A 22,086-nucleotide genomic window follows, 5' to 3' on the forward strand; every position below is an offset into this window, starting at 1 on the left:
GGAGCTGCTGTACCGTGCGGCGCCCTCCTCACAGAGCGTGACACAAACCCTTTAAAGTCTGAAGAGCAGGAGCGACGGCCTTGAGCTCGCTTCACGTCCACAGGAAAACAACTGTAAAATGTGGCATCGGTATTAATTTTATGTCAGGTGTTTCAGGCCGTGATCGAGCTGTCCACCAAACACACACATTTCTACCCACGCCCAAATCTGTGTGTGTGTGTGTGGTGCAGATGGGAGCAAAACCCAAGGGGCTTCGACACGAGGAGGAGGGTGCCAGGCGTTATTCAGACCCATCCTGCAGAAGAAATGCAAGTCGCAACCACACCCATGTCAATTACAATAAACCAAGGCTCTGTGTGGAATTCCCACTGTACCCCGGCACCAATTTGGCAACCCCTGGTGGGAGGCCACAGGACTGGCAACCCACCGAAACCAAGATGGGCACCACCACACCCGCAGAGATCTTCTTAGGAATAACTTTACTGTCGCCAGGGCTCGTGTCATTTGTCACAACTATTTTCAGAAAACTACATTTTACGACTATTTTTAATACAGCATCATGATGACATCGATATTTTTAGGTTTAGTATTAATAAATAATATTTTAATTGCACATTTGGTATCGTTTGACGAAACAAAGCCTTCAGGGCAGGAGGTGTGCAGAGTCGCTCAATAGCCCCACCTTGTGGTCAAAAAATATAGACACTATAAAACCATCAAACATAATCATTATTAGAATCTTCTGTCCCTTTAATGGATCAATTATAAATAAAGATAAATAAAATGAATTGACTTGTTTGAAGAGGTTTTATTTCAGGACTAGAACACATTATAAATGAAAACAAAGTGCAAGAGCAGAGGTCAGATATGTAAAAGAGTAATAGCAATCAGGGCCGTTGAAATTTCCTGGGGGCCCAAGCTGATAATGGCAGATTGTATTATTCCACTGCATCAACAATTTTGTGAAAACCCCTTTAACTTCTGTTTGTTTGGCCCCAAAAGTCACCTGAAAGGCTCCTGTACAGTGTGCTGAACTTTTTCGATGCTACAGGTAATTTTTTTAGACATTACAGAAAAAATAAATGACGAGTGCAAACTGAGGGAAATGTGAGAGTTTGTGGTGTCAGCGTGTGCAGGACGTTTGATTCCTGCACGTCAGTTCCTCACGGGCGTGCCGCCTCCCTTCACCGTCTTCTTCAGGTGGTGGTAGTTGGGCAGAATCTTCATGAGGAAGTCGAGCTGCAGAGTCTGAGGCTACGAGATAAAAACAAACATCCGGTTGAACAAATCCGCCGAGACAAACTCGCAATCAAGCATCGGTGGAGAACTGACCTGCGGCTTCTCACTCTGCACACGCCTGATGCAGTTTGAGCCGTACACCACCGTGTTCTCGGGCACGACCTCGCACGTGTTGACCTGGCAACAGGCGCCGACGATGCAGCCGCTGGTCAGCATCACATTCCGCCCGAGATCAGCTGCAATTTAATGCGAGAAAAGGGAAAGAGACTAGAAACTGACGAAATGTATAGAAAATATTAGATGATGCAACTTTTTCGTGTTAAATTAACAGCTTGAAAATGAATTTGATGACACAGAATAGAGGGAATGCTGCTGCTGATTAAATTTTCAAAACCAGGTCCAGCTAGAGTAATGCCGAACGGTAGATCAATTAAGAATACTCAGAAGTTTTATCTCTGGATAATTTCGACTGTTGGACACAGAACTGAAAACAGTGAAGGATTACAGTACTTACCCTTCGACTCAATCACATTATTGTCTCCAATTTTCAGAGCTTGAGAAACTGGTAGAATTATTAAGGATTTAAATCTATGAAATTGCAATTTTTGAATATTAGTCCTGAGAAGCTTCAAAGTAGAAAAAAACAAACTTGTCAGTGCCCTCTGGTGGACAAAATCTATAATAATTCTCCAGAGGCGTTTTTCCTATATAACCTACATTTAGATATTTGTGATATATCAGTTATAAGATATATATACTGATTTATTTTTCTTTTTTAATCGTTAAGGATACCACATCCAACCTCGAACACATTGTTGGTTCCAATCGTCATGGTCTTTGGCTCCACTCCCTCTGTGTCTGGCATGATGTTCTCTGGATAACTAGAGAATTAAAAAAAAAACACCAGGTGAGATCACATGAACTGAAACTAAAATCATTATCATCATCATTATTGTTATCATTATTACCTGTTGATAATAAGAGCCTGCTCCTCTATTAGATTCCCCTCTCCAATGACAATAGGCCCAGCCTCTGCTATGATCCTGGCCTTTGGGTGGACGACTGTTCTGGCTCCTGCGAAAAAAATATCAGGAATAAAAGAATTTCAGCAACATGCAGCAGCTTGATTTAAAAAAAAAATCAACAAAACATCGTTGACAGTGAAATTGAAAATCTCTCACCAATGGTCACATCTCCTCTGATTTCACACTCAACACACACAACTGCTCCAGCTGCAATTTTCGCACTGTGACAACACACAGGAGAATATATGAGACATCCAGGTCACTGAAGATTAAACCATCTTTTATAAGAGCAGCACTTATATGATGTCAGTGCTCACTCGCTCTGTGTGTGTGTAGGTGACGACATCAGGGATTTTACAGGATAACAAAAAGATAAAATTACATGTTTTTTCATTTCTGGATCCTTTAACCTGATCCAAACACAAGCTGATGATATAACACAGAGGGTCAGATGTGGTTCTTTACCTTTTCTGCGCCATCAGCTGTTTGCTGGCGTCTGACATCCCTGCGATGAGGAATCGATGTATTCGATGATTGATTGTTGATCCTAGTTCAGAGGTTTCTTTGTGTGAGATCTGGTTTGATTGTGTCTGTCTGGAAACACCAGCCTGAGACTTGACTGCCCTCTGCTGTCTTCACACGGTACTGCAAACCCCTAATTAAACACATTCATGTTTTAATTTTAAAACACTGTTTTTAAAAAAATTATAAACGCCCAAAACGTTGCATTTTGTATTATTTAAATCTATCTATCTATCTATCCTCTTTCCATCTAGAAATGTTTTGATGAAATTGTATGATTAAATTATAAAAGGATGAGAAAAATGTTATAGGGCTATAACCTCTCATTTAATGTCTTTCTTCTGAATCCAGGCTCTCTGCCAAACATTGAGTTTCTCATATAGAAAAACTATGTAATGAAATTAAAAGTAAAAAATACACACAACTCTCAACTCAGCTTTTTAAAAAGTTAAAGAGTTAATACAAACTATACATTTGTCTCTGTGGACTGTGTTTGGCTGTTAATTACCAACGATTTCAGTCACTTTGACCAATCACAGCTCACGTGCAGCATTGGTCGACAGACATTTCTCACTGCAGTGACACAATATGTCCTGCAGGTGTCGCCAATAACCAAAGAATGGGAGTGGACTCAGTGCCAGTTATATTTAAAGTATGAGGAGGAAACACAGGTAAAATCATTTCACCATAATGTTCCATTAAAGTCTTACTGGTGCTGGTGCTGCAGCTGAGTCTGGTTTTAAACAGGGCTTCATCTGTGAAGTGGGATTTGATTTCTGTCAAGTCAGCAATAATTGAAACAGAAATGGCTTAGTTTTTGTTTTCAGAATAAATCTGTGCAATCAATCAAGGTAAATCTAAAAGATTAAAAAAACTGAGACTCACATTAAAGTTGCTGTTTCCAAATTACAGACACATGCAATGGGCTGGGAAGATCATCACCATGTTGTTGATGGTTTACGAGATATATACAACCTGATGTGTAGAAAGGTACTTTACCACGTTAATGCCTGTGATCAAAAAGGAAAAGGTAAATGTTGAAATCTAAGTTGTTTATTATTAGCTTTGCACATCTCTTGGTCCACCATGTGTCTGTGTTTATACAGCAGCTACAGGGATGCAGATTATTGACAGTAAGAAAGTTAAGATAAAAAATAACAATGAGATGAATAAGTAGGCCAAATAAAACCAATAAAATAATACGACATAAATACCTAAATCAAATAAAACTAGAAAATTGATAAAAGAGCATGAAAAAAGAATGTATGGATGAGATATTAAAATATGAGTATACAAAATAAACAATGGGCATAAACCATCTCGTCGAGGGGGGTTTTAAATTTGCGTTTTATTTTCTCAACACGGGGGAACCGGAAGTGTTGGGCCGTGACTCCTCGTGACTTGACGGCGGATGAGTTTTTGAAGCGGAGCGACTCCGGGAGCGGAAAGTGAGGAGCGGAGGAGCCGCAGCACCGGGACGTCACAGGACGGGAAAACACCCAGAGTGCACCTCTGCGCAGATTTAAAGAAAGTCTCACATGCGTAAAACTCTGGATGTGCGTATTTTCTTTGTGAATAGCAGAGAAGAAAGGCGGATCGGTCGCTGTAGCGGCAGATGCGGCGGCAGATGCGGAGCGTTGGGGGCGAGGGGGGGGGGCTGGTGCGAAGTTTAATGTAAATATGTGACCAGGACCCAGGAGGCTGTGACATGGATCAGTCCACCACTCTGGACATAGAGTCACTGAAGGTGAGCTCACTCTCATTCCACATGAAAAGTTCAATAATGGACAGAAAGAGTTTCACCCTGTTTCCATTCGTGTGGTTTCATTCTGCAGCTATTTAAGGGATAGTTCACCCAAAAATGAGAAATGGAGGCGTGGGTGAAGTGTTTGAGTCCACAAAACACTTTTGGAGTTTAACAGGTAAAGAGCCAAATCCAATATGGATGAAGTAAATGGCAAAGAAAATATAGAGACATATTTTTTACATTTGTAGAAGTGGTCACCAGTGTTTTGTGGACTCAGACACTTCACTCACCCCTCCATCGGCATAGTGCTGAGTATATAATGAGTGGATTTTCATTGTTGGGTGAACTATCCCTTTAAAAAAAGAAAAATCGAGTTCCCTCTCTGTGCAACAGGTGCATCCGCTGCTCCGCTGCCTCCATTAGAAAAGTCCTGGCTAATGAAAGATGAATGGAAAGTGTCTCCCAGTGTTGCAGCCGTTGCATTTCTCTCTGCAGGCAGGGACACAGTGATTAATTACCAGTGATCCACCACAGCTCAAACACATCAGGAGGAAGAGGAGGATGAGGAGGCCTGGAGCTCCTGCATCTCCCTCCTGCACTATGCTCCTCATATTCTATGCATTTTCTTTCTCCCAGCCCCAGTTTCAAGAAGCACAGTAATGTGACAGCCTATGAATATTCTGCCCGCATGCTTTTCTCATTATCATTCAAGTCTACGAAGAGGGGAGGTGGTAGAGGTGGTGGTGGTGGTGGGGGGGTAGTAACCTCTGGGTACAGTATGTGCATCTCGTCACCCTGCTGCAGTTCACGTGTCAGAAACCCACACAGCAGAGCTTCTGTTTGTCATTCTTCCGCTATAACCGCTTTATATACATATTTATATATACAGTCTGTGGCTATAACCCACGTGCACAGTGGCAAAGGACTTACATAGATTTCCTGCTGACTAACATAGCTACAACTTCCCTAAACCATTCCTCTTATGTGTTCACCTTTAAATATCAGGATTTACATTGTGAGGATTTGCTTTTGGTTCATCCTAATGTGATAAGGTCCCTACAACATGGGTAATACCTTGATCACACACATGCACGCACAAAGGTTTGCTATCCTCGTTAGGACCCTGCATTGACTTCCATTCATTGTGGACAGACAGCACAACTAAAACCTTTTTCCCCTGACCAGGCTTTGGTCCCCACGACGTCAACTGGTCCTGACAAGGTCCTTGTTTATGCTGGAAAACTAGAACACTCACACAAGCTTGCACACTTGTCCTTGTTAAGGCTTTTATGTCGTTTCTACGCACGAAGAGAAGAGAAACAGCCGAAACAAATGAACTGTCACTGCCCACGTGCTTTCGTGCGATTTTTGATGCCTATCTCTAACTTTAAACATTCCACACTTCACGAATAACTGCTAACCTTCACCAGGAGCTCAGAAATGACCATTTGCCTCTTTAGGAGCAGACTTTGGTCCCCATGAGGTTCGCTGGTCCTGACAAGGTCAGTGTTCATACAAGAAAAGGTCCCTATAGAGGCAACAAACAAGTGCACACACATACACACACACACACTCAGGGAGAGTGAGCTCTGGGCTCAGTGGTTGAGTCGCTCTTATCAGTTCCATTCACTTCTGCTCCCTCTGCGCTGATCAGCACTTCCCTTAAACTCACAGATTTGTCAAATCCTGCGTATTTGTCGTGTTTAATGGGAGTTGCTGTGTTTTGTTCATTTAATTCCAGTATTTAAAGCAGGGGTTTTGTGTTTCGGATGCTTCTGCAACTGTTTTCCTTGATTATGCTGCGTTCAGTTCGCCGCTTCCCCCGTGCGTTCGACTGATGAATACAAATGACACCTATGGGCGAGCTGTCCAAAACGCCCCCCCATTGACTCTCTCAGGATTTTCTCGGGATTAGCAGGCAAAGCTAGTGCACTGTGGAGAGAGGTGTCCGTCTGTTGACATCAGCAGTTTGTTATCTTTCTCTCCTCCCCTGCCGGCGTCAAACACCGGGGGAAGGAGCCGACAAGAGCTGCAAACATCTGAGACGTAACTCTCCACATTAATAAATGATGCAAAGGTCAGAGGTGCAGAATGCCAATGAGGTTTGTTGCTCATTTATGTGTTTCAAAAGTGCATATATTTTTCATGACAGTGTCCTCAAACGCAGACCTGCATGTAAGAGCAGAAGGAAACTCTCTCTGAAAATCTCCTTCAAACAGCCTGTGATGTCGGGGCTTTGTTGACGGCGTGTTCTGATTGAGCAGCCGCGACCTTTCGCTGTGCCAGACTTATTGGAGATCTTTGATCCCAGCTGATCTCATACTTCTGAGTTGAGTTACCTTGTTGCTTTCAGCCGGAGGAAGTGCAGCACCGCTCCGACCGTCCATGCATCCGCATAGAAAGGTCAAGCACGCTCCAAAAGACGAAGCCATCGACGGGGCCTCCAGCTGCTATCGTAACTCCAGCAGAGATGATGTACCCACAAAAATTGGATTTCGCATTCGAGTGGAGCGAACGATAGCAGCGCCCTCGCCCACATGCTTGATTGTCACATCAACAAAATGTGAAATGGTTACATCAATACATTGCGTTGCACAGTTGAAAGATATAATTGGCTTTCCCTGGCTACAGTCGTGCATGGGGGCTCCTCTGTCTTTTTGATTGGGCTTTCTGTCAGAAGCCCACAGAACCTGAATAAATAGGTGCTTTAACACCGTGCGCGTCGGACCTGTGGCGTGATTGCGTCCATTTGTTTTTCTCCTCACTGCTGCCTCAGCGATTGTGCGGCACTTGTACGAACGACGGATGAGTACAAGCTTTACAGTCATCAGTGCATCTCCAATGTTTTCTTAGCCCCAGCTGAGGCAGCCCTGTGGGACTCCGGTGCCACTGCTGAGTGAGAGAGCACTCACCGATTTGCTGATTATCATTATCAAGAATTAATAGCGTCTCATTTTCTTTCATTAGGGGCTCCTCAGCTGCGTTTTGCTGCCTTGGCAGCGTGTCACCGTTTGATCAAAACAGCATGTAGAATATCACCCTCTACGCTAATTGGTGAAGATGAGGCATGCTGGCAGTGGGTAGGGACTGCTGGGTAATTGCTGGCTTCGGCTGGATCCAGCTGTAACGTCAGTAGTCAAAGCTCCGAGGAGCACCACCACCCCCCTCCTCAGAAAAAAAAGCCCACAAAAAAAAGTGACACAGATCTCAGCACAAACTTAAAAGGGATTGATGATGTAGATACAGTGAATGCGCAGAAGATAAATATGATCGTGCAGCAAATCCACGAGGATGTTTCCAGCTCGGTGCGCGGTCTACAGAGATAACAGTTTACAGCTCATTGTACCGTAGAGGAGCAAGTTGCTGTGTAGGTGTTTGGCTTCTATTAATAGAAACCACATGTAATCAGGAATGTAGGTGGTAAACCATGCGTAGCGTTGACTAGATTTCAGACCCATCTGTTCACTGGTACAAGTAACAGGGTGATTCACAGGCCTGGGTTCAGCTTTTTGATTGATTGATTGATTGATTGACGGTGGAATTTATTTTTTATACATAAACTGGTGTGCAGTCTGGTTATATGTTATACTCCCATCATGATTCTTGCTATTGTTGGTTTGTGCCCTCATGGTTAAATGCATTAATTGGAAGTCGCTTTGGATAAAAGCGTCAGCTAAGTGATATGTGATGTAATGAGTTTCTGGTCCTGACAGTAAAAAAGCTGTTTAAGGAGCTGGCCGAGGTTATGAGTAGGATATGAGGGGTCGGAGCTTCTTCTTCGCATCTTTCACCAGGTTGTGAATCTTTTTGAGTTTATAGATGGACGATGCATTTCCAAAAATGAAGCCAGAACATCCCCCGTGCAAACGCTGCCATCTTGCGCCAAAGGTTTTATAGCCAGAGTATGAGCAGTGGCGATCAGGGGAATGGAGTTGTTGTATTGAAGTCCAAATGATATGTTCGCTTGAATCATCTCCAGTCAGTCTCAATTAGCATTTTTTTCCTGGAAAATAAAGTTTGAACAAATTTGACGGGACACAGAATTTGTTCAAATTCCCTGCATGCACAAAGCCACCGCCATGAAAACAGGCTCACCCTTTACTTTGCTGCCACACATCACTTCTCAGATGGTGACAGCTTTGCTCCATTCTCGTGGCAAAACGACGTGACATGATTGGCTTTCTTTGGCTCGAGAGGGGATGCAATAGGTCGAGCTGATGGTGAGCGCCCTCTGCTGGAGCATGAGGCAAACTATGTTAGACAGTCTGATGTGATTCTAGACTCATTAGATTAGATTTAACTTTCTTTACGTTACACCTTGTTTTCATTGCATTGAATAACAAAACAAAAAAGCACTTGAACAAACATCAGTGTGATGTGTAAAATTACACAAATCGACTTTGAGAAAAACTGATTTGACGTGTACCATCGCTATATACTGAATTCCTGGTTTTGCTGCTGGAGCTATCCTCAGTTAAACTTTATGTGTTTTTTAAATTTTTTAAAAAGTGTCGACAAGAGATTAATACTTCAGGTTTTATCATCAGGCCCCACGCAGTCGTATCACAGTTATCAACTTTAAGTGTCCATCTGTCCCTGCCTTGACCTTTAACTGACCACTAATGATGATCAGGATGTTTCCCAAGCTGCTCCATTAAAAGTGATAAAAAAATGGAAATCCCTGAAATGTAGACTCTTGTTTTTCAGTACCCGCGCTGCTTCATAATGCTTTTACACATTAAGAGGTAAAAGTGACTTAAACTGATAAATGGGATCCAGCACAGTGTGGTACTCCTGCACAGCCTCTTTCTGATCAATACTTCTGTTTCTTAAAAAGTCAGAGAAGCTTCTCAGAGCTTGACATCTTGATCAGTCCGGTCTGGCGTGGTTGCGATAGTCAGCTGTGACCAGCATGATGAAATGACGGATTGACAAAACGCCAGCCGCCGTTGGCTCCATGAATGGCCGAGCTGTAGGAGGCCTGACTTGACCGGGGTAATATATGCATTAACACTCTTGCAAGGAAATCACAGGATCCACCGGTGTTGGGAACTGTGGGTTGCCATAGAAATTGCAAGTGCTGAAGTTTCCCTTAGCAACAGTGGATTGGAAATAACGTGTCCACTAGGAGATTGGTTTTAGACTGTTTAAGTTTTTAAGGAGAGGATCTTGTCTGCCCACCCTCACACGAGCTGCAGTGGTGTTTGTGTGGCATCTTCCTACATTGCGGGAAGTTGTAGTAAAGTCTTGTGTGACTGAGACTCTGCCTCTGTGTAAGCACCTCTCATAACGCTCTCGTCCCTCAGCTGTGTCGCTGGTTAAATTGGAATCGCTGACATTTCTTGGCCAGTGAAGTGGGTCATTTGTACTCGCTGCAAAGTCACAGCATCCATTTGTGAGACATCTGCCACCGCTCGCAGATGTGACCTGAACTGTTTGAACCACGGGAGCAGTCACTTAAACGGTGGATTAAGCCGTGAAGCAGCGATAAAGCTGCTGAGGACGTTCCACACATTCATGCGCCTCCATGCAGGGGTGTCGGAAATGGGAAGGATTTTGAAACTCAGTCCTCAAACTAGGGCAGTAAAGCAATATCAATAATTATCACAATATTATTTTCATCAATATAACAAGAGTCCAAACTATATCGATATATTGCTTATGGATTGTGCATAAAATGTGTTTGTTATTCTCTTCTCATAAACATTTTTCGTGATAATTCAATTCTGTTATCAATATTGACTGATATACTTTTAATCTTGAGATATTTTTTGGCCCAACCCTTCCTCTTACAGGTTTTCGTGGGTGTGTAAAATTTAAAGCCACTGAAATGTCATATAATTAGGCCAGTTACCATACTTGACGAAGATTTGGTGAAGTCATTATCTGATATGAAAGTGATTTGAATCATCACATGTGAAAAGGTGTAACAAGACAATATCTGTAAAAAGATTTTAAACCATTAGTTTATTATATTCTTTTTATTGGTTTATGTAATCCTCGACAGATTTCCACAAAACCTGGTGGAAGGATGCATGTGCGTCAAGTGTGTGGATCCGGATCAGGGGGTGTTTCCAGTTTTACATTTTCCTTGATTTCCTCGGGAATCATTCATGGATGTTGATGAAAAAAATCAGGCACATTAAGGGAGCTGATATCTGAGTGTGTAAAATTTGTTGCAGCTTGATTGTAAGGTGACTGTTGAGCCTCGGTGGAGATATGCGCTCGACTGAGTGCTATTCGAGTTTTGTTATTGAAAATAATCGTGAGTAGAATCTCTCTGCCTTTGTAAAATGCTTGTGTTAAATTCCTGGACAGCCTGAAGGACGTGAATCTATTTCTGGCTCCAGCTTTTCGTCCAGCTGATGCACCAAAGAGCTAGATTCAGGGTTTTGTGGTTTTGTAATCACACAAACATGTGAACTGCAGGCTCCTCGTGAGAGAGATTGATTTATTACAACAATGACAGAAAACAACAGGCTGTGATTCTGTGTCCTGTCTGTCGATGAAAACTTTGGTCTTCAGGTGATTTTTGTGCCGCAGTAGATGAGAGGCTGTCGTGAAAACGTGATGGTTCCTGCCGTCAGTGTGAATAAAGCATGTGGAGCGTGGATTCTGACCTGAGTAATAAAATGCATTGCACTCGTCTCTGAGGTGTGTCAGTTATGGATGTGTGTGTTTCCTGCAATTTAAGTATTCTATAGCGGCCCTGTGGAATGTATTCAAAACTTGTCTGTATGAGCGGGCGCTGTGCTTTATTCATTACCTCCACAATGGAGGTTGAGTTTTACATCTGTGTTTGATTGTTTGATGCATATGACCAAAGGAAGAACCCATCAAATCAATGGTGCAGATCCGTACCAGGATGCAGATCTTTAACATTTTATGGGGCGTTTGACGTTTTCAACAATTTCTCAGGGAATAATTCATGGATCTTGATGAAAAAAAAAAATCTGTCACTTTCCTGGGAACTGATATCTGTGAGTGAGGACTGGGCCTTGGAGGAGGTGTGCGCTCTACTGGGTTCCGCTCTAGTTTGTTTGTTATTTTGCAGGATTACGTAAAAACTACTCAACCCATTTCCATGACATTTTGTGCAGGGGTGGGTTATGAGCCAAGGAAGAACCCATTAAAGTTTGGGGCAGATCCAGGAATTTATTTTCACTTTCTTTAACATTTTGTTGATATCTCAAGGAATAATTAATGGATGAAAATAATCAGGCATGTTTAGGGGACTCATATTACATCCAGATCCAAATAAAGATCTGGACCTAGTGAATTTAAATGTGGTTTCATGCGGGAACTGTTGGGCCTTGGCAGAAGTTGATGCAGTGAAAGCGGGAGAGAGCCTCACTGTGAATTCATCACAACAACAGCTGAGCACAACAGTTCAGAGCTCATCCAGCCCCGCAGACCTGTGATGGGGAGTTTCACGCTGTCAGCTCACGGTCACAATTGGCTGGACAACAACAACCCCACTCGCCCCGGCCTTGGACAACCACGCTTGACAGACACCATCCTCTCTGATCTCACATCAGAGCTTGCGTGCAGCAGCAGAAGCGGCTGGAAGACACTTAGTTTGAGTGAAAAACACTCCCTGGCATCTCATAATTCACCTCTCTTCCATAATGTGAGATTTCCGAGCTGAGGACTGTCGTGCATTGAAGTCGCGGGCTGACTTGATGTGGCAGCCCCTCACCATTAGTTTCACATCTAGAAGTGCAGGTCTGCATAGCCTCTTTAGTGCGCGTGACATGTGAAATATTTTCCCGTGAAAGACTGATGGGCAGCAGCACTATAAAGATCTCAGCCTGAGGGGAGCGGCAAACAGATCGGCGGCAGGAAGCTGCCACTCACTGCGGCTTTCTTTGTGAGCACAGGGATCCAGTTTGACAAAATGTCAACATGTAATTAACGTTGAAAAACAAAGCAGTGACGTTAGAGAAATGAAGTACATAAAAAAACGAGCAGAAATGTCAAGCACCTCGTGTTCCAGTCATCTAATTTACATTAATCCCTATGATTAGCTCATAAGCAGTTAGATTTAGCTGCTGTTTGCCTTTTTATTGACTTAACACAGAAATAAAAAGCTGCTGTTTACAAAATGTTCCTTCTTCTGGGGCCTTTTATTCCCGCAAGTGATTTCAAACTTGTAATCGATGAATCTTGACGGACGATTCCTCTTTTTCCTGCAGCGGACCAACACAGAAGAGGCTCCATGATTTGGTATCTCTCTTTAATAAATGTAGTCACCTAAATGACCTTGTCTCTTGTGCACGCGGGTTGATGGATCACTCTGCTACAGGTTCAATGCTGCGACCAGATATCTCAGGACAAAGCAAAAAATTGAAAATTCAAATTTTACCAACGGAAACGATTATTCAGACTTTTTAGTGCCGAGTGTGTCACAGGTTGAAATCCTTGTCTTAGTCCATTTAATTACCAGGCATGAGTGTTTCAGGTGGTTTCATAATGTGCTTTCACCTTCTGTACTTTTTTAGAAGCACCACTTTTCCAAAATGGTGAACACAGCCGTGCCTCAGCTCGGAGTCATCCTTAGCAATAATAATCTTTTCCAATGTGTGATTGTGTCTGTTCTTGTCAGCCTGTGGACATAAAGCCTCCTGTGTGTGTGTGTGTCTCTTTGATTTTTTCCCCCCCAGATCACCCAGGAGCAGTTCATCCTCGCTTCCCAGTCCCTGCACCTCCAGCGACCGGGCTGCGATGCCGTCTACCCGGTGGGCCTGTACGGCTGGAGGAAGAGATGCCTCTACTTCTTCCTGCTGCTGCTCCTGGTCACCATGATCGTTAACCTGGCGCTCACCGTCTGGATCATAAAAGTCATGAATTTCTCAGTGGTGAGTGGACGAAATGGACTCAGCCTCGTCTGAAATGAGGCTGAGTCAGTTGGGAAGGTGCAGTTACGAGCCAGGGATATAACTGTTGGGATTATTAACTTAATAGTGTGCAACACATTAAAGGGACCCATTGTGCTCATTTTCCAACATTATATCGCCATTACGGGACTCCTCTAGAGTAGCTCTGCATGATTCCAAGCCCAAAAAAGTTCTTATTCATCTCAAACAGCCTGTTCCGCACAGGCACACCGGCAATATTAGCCCAGGCCTCCTCTAAAGCAGACCATCTTCCAATTGGCGGAACATCTGGAAACCTTTCACGGGGTAGCACACACAGCGATTGTTACCACCCTCTCATCCTCTTACTGACATTGGGACAGAGGCAGGGGACATCCTGCCCTAATATGGACATCTAACATTTTAATATCGTATCGACATATGATAGTAATAAAGAAAGCATAAGTTTAATCTGAGTAAATGTGGAACAACAATCTCTGACAACTAGTTCACTGAATATTTACCAGTTAATCTCCAAGTCATGTTTCAGTTCACTGGTTCTAAAATCTGAAAATATTCAGTGCAAAGCAAAAGTTAAATTCTATGTATTTAAAGAAAAAAAAAGAGAAACGATCTGACATGAGTCTTTTTTCTTTCTTTCTATCTTTGTTTCTTTTCTTTCCAACCTTAATACAAAGCCTGAGTTTATTCTCGCAGGCCTGTTGAAATGTGTCGGGAGGATTCCTCGTGTTGTGCGCTTTGTCTCATCTGGATTTGATGAAGAATTAGAAAGGACTTGGCAGCGGCGCCGGCTGACACACAACGTGTTAATCTCCGGACTAGAACCAAACAGACAGCTGCTGCGAGCTCCTGTGACATTTTCGGGGAGGATGCACACAATTTACCATTTTGTCAACAAACTCCCAGTGGCAGCATCCTCCCTCTGTGACGGATGCATCCCCCCGACTGTTGCTATCACTCCTCCGCCGCTTCGCCTCCCATCAATCTGTGTCACGAGTAAAAGACCTTATCAGTGCCGTTGGTGTCGCTCTAGAAAATGTACCTCGTTGTTCAACCCCCATCTGTCAGGACTCGGCGAGCTCAATGAGGAAGCACGAGCCCAACTAGACCCCTGTTTATTGGTTTTCTATTCAGTTTTTATCAGCTGTACTGTACGTTGAGGACTGACACACACACACACACACACACACACACACACTCACACACACACACACACTCACACACACACACACACACTCACTCACACACACACACACACACACACACACACACACACACACACACACACTCACACACACACTCACTCACACACACAAACCTGTATCTCTTCTGCCAAGGGAACATCCAAATTTACCATCTCACCATTTCAGGCAGGACAGTTAAACGATCACTCACAATCCTGATGATATCAACAGCCTGACTGGATTATTGGAATTCAAAAGATTTTCTCGAAACTGAAATTCTATCAATTCAGAGCAAATGCGTTTAAAAAGTTCTTTCAAAAAATAATAGAATATTCTGAATTTGAGGCTTTAAAAAGACTCAAATGTCAAAATGATTCTAACTAGATCTTAAACATGTTAAATATGACTCTGATATTCCCTGATACGTGTCGTACTTGACATAGGTCTTGAATTTTTGAGTCATTGTGTTTATAAAAAGTCTTAAATTGAACTTGTTGAAACCCCATATTAAGGCACATGATTCAATATCCACATAATAAATGGATTTATATAGTTTCCTTTACCTCTTTGACACCAAAATTATCAGGTATAAGCAGGTTTTGTAAATCATCCTGTATCTGTTCATTTCTTTCCTTCACTGTTGAGGGTCTCAGGCCGCCACCGAACCCTCCTGCTCTTCCCACCCACACGTCTGACCGACGCGTGTGGCCGACTCTTCCCACCCACATCACCTCCACTTTGTCGAACTCGTCTAGCCACTGACATACAAAGACCTCCGCTCCTCCCTGCCCACCTTGCTTTGCCCGCTCCTCTCCGTCCTCCCGTCACGTCCCCGGTTCAGTCCCGGCTCTCAAACACGTACGGCAGAGCTCACCCGCTGCCCTCCCACTCTGTAATTCACTGTCTCCGTCCATTTGCACTGCTCGTACTTGTGAACTCTTGAAAAAACGTCCCTCTGTGCCCTTCTGTTCACGCAACGCTGCCCTCAAACTGCACTTTGGCGAGAAACAAACTAATCTAGAGTCCAACAAAACCAGGTCCTGGATACAAATAAAAATAAGTTGCAGAATCACTCTTTATATCCCCATGACATTATGCATTCTATATTTTGAGGGTTCAATATACTGCTCGCCAGTGGGCCATTATTATTCTTTACAGTTACAGTTGTGATGACTTTTATCCATTGGACTTTATAGTTATATACTATAAGTGTCCATTATATGGCATCTTCAATGGTTCACCAGTTATGACGACTAGCAGCTCCTCACATTGTGACCTGAAAAGCAAAGGCCTGAAAAGTTTGCATGTTTTGGCTCATTTATTAAAAATGACAGACAACTTTTCCATTCATGTCCATATGATATAAAAATTAAGACGCTGACTCTCATAGCGAGCATTACATCTGCATAAAGTGAGTTTCATTGTAATTATGAGATAAACCAAAGCAGAAAACTGCCCACAATGAAAATTTAATCAAAGTCAACACAGACTCGATGCCCAAAATGATGGATACACAACTTTCAGGAGCCTGAAAACTGATTTTGTACACAAATGAAATACATCTACAAATCTAACCTGCTGCCTCTACTTGAGAAATAAGACGTACACCGCAGTAGATTACGGCTTGGGTTTCGTTTTTCTGTCCGAACACGTGCGGTATTGTAAGGCCAGGGATTACTGAACTGGAACTGAGTGAATGAACTTCCATTATCATGTTGTTGTGTTTAATTTCTCTGTAAATCACAGAGACAGAAAAACATTTCTACAACAACCACTACAACTCCCACCACCGGCTATAATAACAATAATCATTACAGTAATGTTCATATTAAGTTGACTCGTGTGAATTTACATGAGCGTACAACTTTCTTAAATTTCCATTAATATTTCCATGAATCTACTCAACATTCATCCACGGCCGCCACATTAGCCTGGCTCCCCTCGCTGCATGGTGCCTGTCACCCCGACACAGCTGAGTGGCATCGTCTCCTCCATGTCATGTCCTGCTTCCTCGCTGTCACTCACCCAGCAGCTCTAATGCAGCACAATGGGCGGCTGTGGCTGCAGAGCGAGTCGTCCACTAACGAGAAGGTCGGCTGTTTGATCCCGGTGTGCCCCAATCCATGTGCCAAAGTTTCCTTGGGCAAGAGGCTGAACACTAAATTGCCCCTGACGACCGTGTGTGAGTGACATGTGATAGATAAAGTGCTCTCTCTCATCAAAACGTGATATAAATAAAGAAGATTCACAGCTGCGGAAGGATTCCTTTTTTTTTTTCATCCTTCGGGGAGGTTGACTGACGTTTGTGTTTGTGTTTCAGGATGGAATGGGAAACCTCCATTTAAACCAGGAAGGGATTCGCCTGGAGGGGATCTCCGAGTTCCTCCTGCCTCTCTATGTGAACGAGATCCAGTCCAGAAAGGTAGGTTTCTCTTCTCACCATCTTCCAGTTGCTCGTTGATTGATATTCTGTCGCAGTAGCAATGAATGAAAAGTAGAAACAACCATGAGAAATTCTCCCACAGATGAAGAGCTCCCCAAAGCTGCAGGCAAGCCGATACTGAGCCTTCACATTTGCGATCAATTCATTAAAGACAAGGCCAACTTCCCTCTGCCTTGATGATTCTTTGATGCTGCACCCTATATTTGTGCCTGGATAGAAGAGATTCAACTCTGTCCACATCTCTCCTCCTCATCCTCCTCATTTCCTGTCACCCCTCAACAGCGCACCGTCAGGGCCTCCAATCGACAGGAAATGGGTAATAGGCTGCCTCTCGGCTCCTCTCAGGCCACATACAACCCTACAGGAGATTACAGACGATTACAGAGGGGTACAGAGTCCCCCCGCTGGATTTCCAATCAAGCCCACGCGATAAATTCCCCTCTTCTACTTCCTCCCCTTTCTCCTCTTTGATGTTTAGTTGATTAACCAACACAGCTCCATCACAAAGTTGATCCAGACGTCCTTCTCCCACACGAATCGCAGACGCTCAGTTGGCTCATCCCCTTTTTCAGTGATAAGGCACGATGCAGAGAGACTGGACCGGGACTCCATGTAAATTTGTTTTTTGAGCAAAGTCGATGGAGGAAGGGGCTCGATCGTGGGCCACTCTCGCACTTTCATGTTGTAGTCCAGCTAAACGTTGATTTGAATACAACACCCGGGCACTTTGGCATTAGCAGACACCTCAAGGCCGAAGCAGACACACCAGCCAAACACTGGACAAAGCCAATATCTCATCCCCCGGTGCAATACCACCTTGCAGACATTTTTACTGTCTTGTTTTACAGACAGGCTGTGCAGTGGCACCCTTATCTACCGGCACCAGAGATATTTGCAGGACAAAAATCTCTGTGGGTCACTCGATATTTCTCACCTGAGGAAATATGTCAAGCACCGAGGGAGCGGGGATTATGGTTATCCAATGAGTTTACACCACAGTGCACAGTGCTGTTCTTCACTCCGATAGCCACTGTTGATCAATAAGCCATTACCGCAAACAGCAGTGAAAACTGTAATACACCAGAGACATCTAAAAGTTTAATATAGTATGTTTTCTTTTTTTTTTTTTTGGTAGCATTCAAAGTCCGAGCTGCCAATCGGCCTAGTAGCTGAACTCAAAGGAGCTTTCGTTTTATTTCTCGCGGCTCAACCAGTGCTTTGAATCTTCATCAATGGCTGAAGCCATAATCTGTGAATACCAAGTGGAAACAGCTCCCGCAGAGTTTTCTTTTTTTTTTTTTGGCAGTAAAACTGGTCTGGCAGCAAATAAGGAGCCGAGTAGCGCCTGAAATCAGCGCTTCCAGTAGCATGTTGTGAAACGAGAGCTGGTAACGTTTCATATGTGGTTTAAGATGGAGCCAGAAAACACATCAAATGTATTCTGTTTGCATGTCAAGATTAAAAAGGAAGTTTCTCCAGTGAAACTTTTATCTGAATCAGAATATCTGCTTTCCGATGTATTTGAAATTTTCCGTCTCTATGTTGAAAGACAACTGTGTTACTGCATGCATGTGGCCTTACTTCAGTATTATCAGTTCAGTTCCTTATATATTTCATCCTTGTTTATCGCCGCTCTGTCCATTGCACCAAAATAAATAAGAAAGCAGAGACGCTGTTAATCGTGAACGCAAAGTGTGAGCTCAAAATCTGTATGGTGCGATAATAAACATGTTAATGAACTCACATAAATATCTGTAAAAACAAAAACACAGAAAGTGATTAAGCACGTAAGATCATTTTATTTTTCAAACATATACTTAGCTTATCTTGTTGTTTAATATGTGTAAAGAATTTAGGACATTCAATGTAATACAGTATAATCATATTATGGTCAGGTTGGTTATTATTTGACATTTTTCTACAGGAGAGATCAGGATTTAAAACCTCCTTTACATTCTGTTCCAGCACGAAACAGCCGAGATTCAAGGTGGTGACCAAAACTGAGCGTTAAGCAACAGAAGAACAGAATCTACACTAGAATGTTCTCCCATGAAACATTTACATTCACTAGATCCAGATTTTCATTTGGGTCTGCACCTAATTGCACTCAATCATACATATCCTGAGATATGATCATAAATATTGTTTTGATGTTTCAGCTTTAGGTCTCTGTTCCTCTAGGATGCAGAGGTATATAAAAGAATTGCATTTTTAAACTATTCACATTATAATTTCATGGCATCATTGTGACTATTTCATAATTTTATGATCAGTCCAAGCTTTATATTTTCTCTGGCAGTGTGCTGCAGCCTCCAGTTAAACCAGATCTGTCTGTCACAGTTGACAGGCAGATAGATGAAATCATCTATATATTATTTTTTCATGCCCACGGGGCTTAAACTATATACATTTCTATCCATCCATCCATCCTCCTGTCAGCTCCTGCAGACAGCTCAGCACAGCAACAATTGAGTTTTTAAGCCAAAAAGAAGTTCCATTTGAGAAGCATGAAAAAGATATCCAGGACGACCTCAATGTCAAATGTTAACACATAAAAATTTCAAGCGTATTATTGCCACACAACAGCTCCAATTATACGTGTGAAAGCCGAAGTGCATCTATAATTTGCAGGAATCAGCGGAAATTTCACCCATCTGAAAAAGCCACAGAGTGACTGTAATTTCAGGCTTTTTCAGTGAGTCACACTTGAAACTTCACCTTCGCACGGAACATGGCATCCATAATTGTATGAGATTTGTCTATTGAAATGTTGAACAAACCCTTTCACTCTCAGACACTTCAAATTTTTCATTTTCTATTTCTGTCAGATGTAAAGTCCTTTGCAGCTTTCAAATTTTCTCATTTTTATTGACCTATAGTTTTATCCCAGTAGTTTTGAATCTTTTTGAATTAAGAATATGTTCCTGCAGACTTTTCTTCATCCATAAAAGTCATATTCCATCGTACTGATCGAATGCATTGGTTAGATTCCTATTAGATATCCCAAAACTTAAAGACACCAGAGGTCAAAACATAGATCTGATGAGCAGCAGTGACATTTTTCAGAGCGGTCAGTCCGTTCAAAGCGCTGCTGGAAATCCATGTATTCCACAGGATTTAAACTACAACCTGTTGAGATGTGAGCATCTTTATTTATGTTCAGAACTACAGGAGCTTATTTCGCTGATTGTTTCCTGCTGTTTGCTCGAACGTGTGCGGGGGAAAGAAAAGAAAATAGCTGCTCGGGTTTTTTTGCAGACATGGCCTTTGATTTGCTGACACGTGGGGATTCAAATAGTAGGTGGACATACAGTGTAGGATTTCTGCACACGTATAGATTATGACGTATAGATTATTTTTTGTACTTATCATATTGCTGATGTATGGTCAAAAAAAGTAAATATCAGTGACTTTGTATTGGATTTTTTGTTTTTATAATGTATTAAAACAATGTGTTATTTGCTTGTTTTTATTGGGTCTACTGCTTTAATCATGGTTTTGTTGTGTAGTTAGTTTTGAAAGTATAATGCACTTGAATTATCCATAAATATTTGCAAATATATAAGAGAGGTGATTTTAATTTATTTCAGGCCGCCTCGTTAAGACTGGCTCAGGATAACAGATTATTGTTTTAGATTAGGAATTAGTTTGTGCAGCAAACTCTGGCTCACTTGCAATATTTTGTCTGTTGACAAATGATCAATGAATAAACAAGAGCATTTGGGTTATTCTGCGTCACTCATCACACTGTTGTTTTGCGCTTTAACAGATCTCAATGAAAAAGTTTCACACATGAGAAACCTACGGAACCAAAATCATTTATGGGTTAAAGAGGTTTGAACTTTTTAAGGGGGGCTCTGGCTTTGACTGGTCACATCTCCTTTCCCCAGAGACACTTTTCTCACATCGTTTTTAAGCTCGGTTGCAGCTCCATCTTTATCCAACAGTTTGCTCTCCTCAATATAAAAAATAACGGCACCATGAGTTATTATATTTGTTAAAGCTAGAGTTGGAAATGCTGGAAAAGCTTGTAAGAGCAGGCTACAATTTGAGAAAATTGCACCCGATATATTCCACCCTCGACCATTAGCAGTCTCTTTAAAGCTACACTTTTGCATGAATTGCCTCCATCTTCTGGCTACACGTCTCTCTGGCTTGTGAAGACGGGCAGCGTACGCGCAGGTGGGCAGGCCTGTTAGTGACGGGCAGGCACACCAGCTCATCATTTCATCAGGTCCCGATGAAATGATTGGTTTTGTTTATTAAGCTGCTGTCAGACAAACTAACATTTACTGAAGTCTGGACATTCGAGCCTCTGAGTTTGTGTCTTGGGACGTCCTCAGCAGGATTCACTGCAAACAAGTGGGTGTGTTGATGATGTTTCTAAAACATGACAGATGCCAAAATTAAAAGAACAAAACAAAAAGAATTCAAGAAAAAGCGGTGCCATATCCGTAGAGACACTGACAGAGATGTTGAGACAGCTTTTGATGATAAGGGCCGACGCTGGCGCCGATTCTCCAGAGACCATGTCTGAAATTGGCTTTACAGTCCTTTTGTACGTGAAGACGATTTAAACCGATAAGATAAAAAGTGTTTCAGGGACAACCAACCCTACCTTTAAAGTTGAATTGCAAAAAAAACTATATATTTTAAAATCACCATCATGTCGTCATGTGATTTGGCTCAAAAGTCTGATTTGAATTTCAAATAAACTCATAAAAACCTGCTAAAATTAACATCATGTGCATTGACGCTGTTCTGTTACCGTCTGCGTCAGTCTGACAACAGTGTGGCACGAGGCAGCACGGTGCCCAGATACAGTTCATCAAATCTCTGCCGTTCAGACTGTTGGCTCGCGTTATTGTCTCCTGGGACCCTGACTGATCTATAAATAGCATCGGATGCAGGTGTATTTTTTACTGGAGAGTGAAACTTCTCCCTCACTAATTCTCAATGTATAAAACAGAAGTGTAAGCACCATCACTGGATTGAAGTCTGCAGATGAGGAGCAAAGCCTTCCACTTATTTCTCTAAAATGATGGCGTCT

At 42.5% G+C, this 22,086-nt stretch overlaps 2 protein-coding genes across 2 annotated transcripts in view; one reads left to right on the forward strand and one right to left on the reverse strand.

Moving 5' to 3' along the window:
• Positions 1–788: 788 nt before the first annotated feature.
• Positions 789–2,881, reverse strand: LOC109634784 (dynactin subunit 6-like). Its single transcript, XM_020095477.2, has 7 exons — positions 2,730–2,881; positions 2,421–2,485; positions 2,208–2,313; positions 2,032–2,120; positions 1,754–1,801; positions 1,333–1,475; positions 789–1,254 (listed from the first exon to the last, which is right to left on the reverse strand). Exons 1-7 carry the CDS (start codon positions 2,765–2,767, stop codon positions 1,156–1,158), a joined length of 588 nt encoding a protein of 195 aa, XP_019951036.1. The 5' UTR covers positions 2,768–2,881; the 3' UTR covers positions 789–1,155.
• Positions 2,882–4,195: 1,314 nt separating this feature from the next.
• Positions 4,196–22,086, forward strand: part of LOC109634700 (zeta-sarcoglycan-like) — a 33,225-nt gene continuing 15,334 nt past the window's right edge. The window contains exons 1-3 of the mRNA XM_069519192.1: positions 4,196–4,533; positions 13,197–13,391; positions 16,914–17,015. Coding sequence (XP_069375293.1) covers positions 4,495–4,533; positions 13,197–13,391; positions 16,914–17,015 — 336 coding nt within the window. The 5' untranslated portion in view covers positions 4,196–4,494. The remainder of the gene's footprint in view (positions 4,534–13,196; positions 13,392–16,913; positions 17,016–22,086) is intronic.

This window comes from Paralichthys olivaceus, chromosome 22 (assembly GCF_024713975.1).
Source record: "Paralichthys olivaceus isolate ysfri-2021 chromosome 22, ASM2471397v2, whole genome shotgun sequence".
NCBI lineage: Eukaryota > Metazoa > Chordata > Actinopteri > Pleuronectiformes > Paralichthyidae > Paralichthys > Paralichthys olivaceus.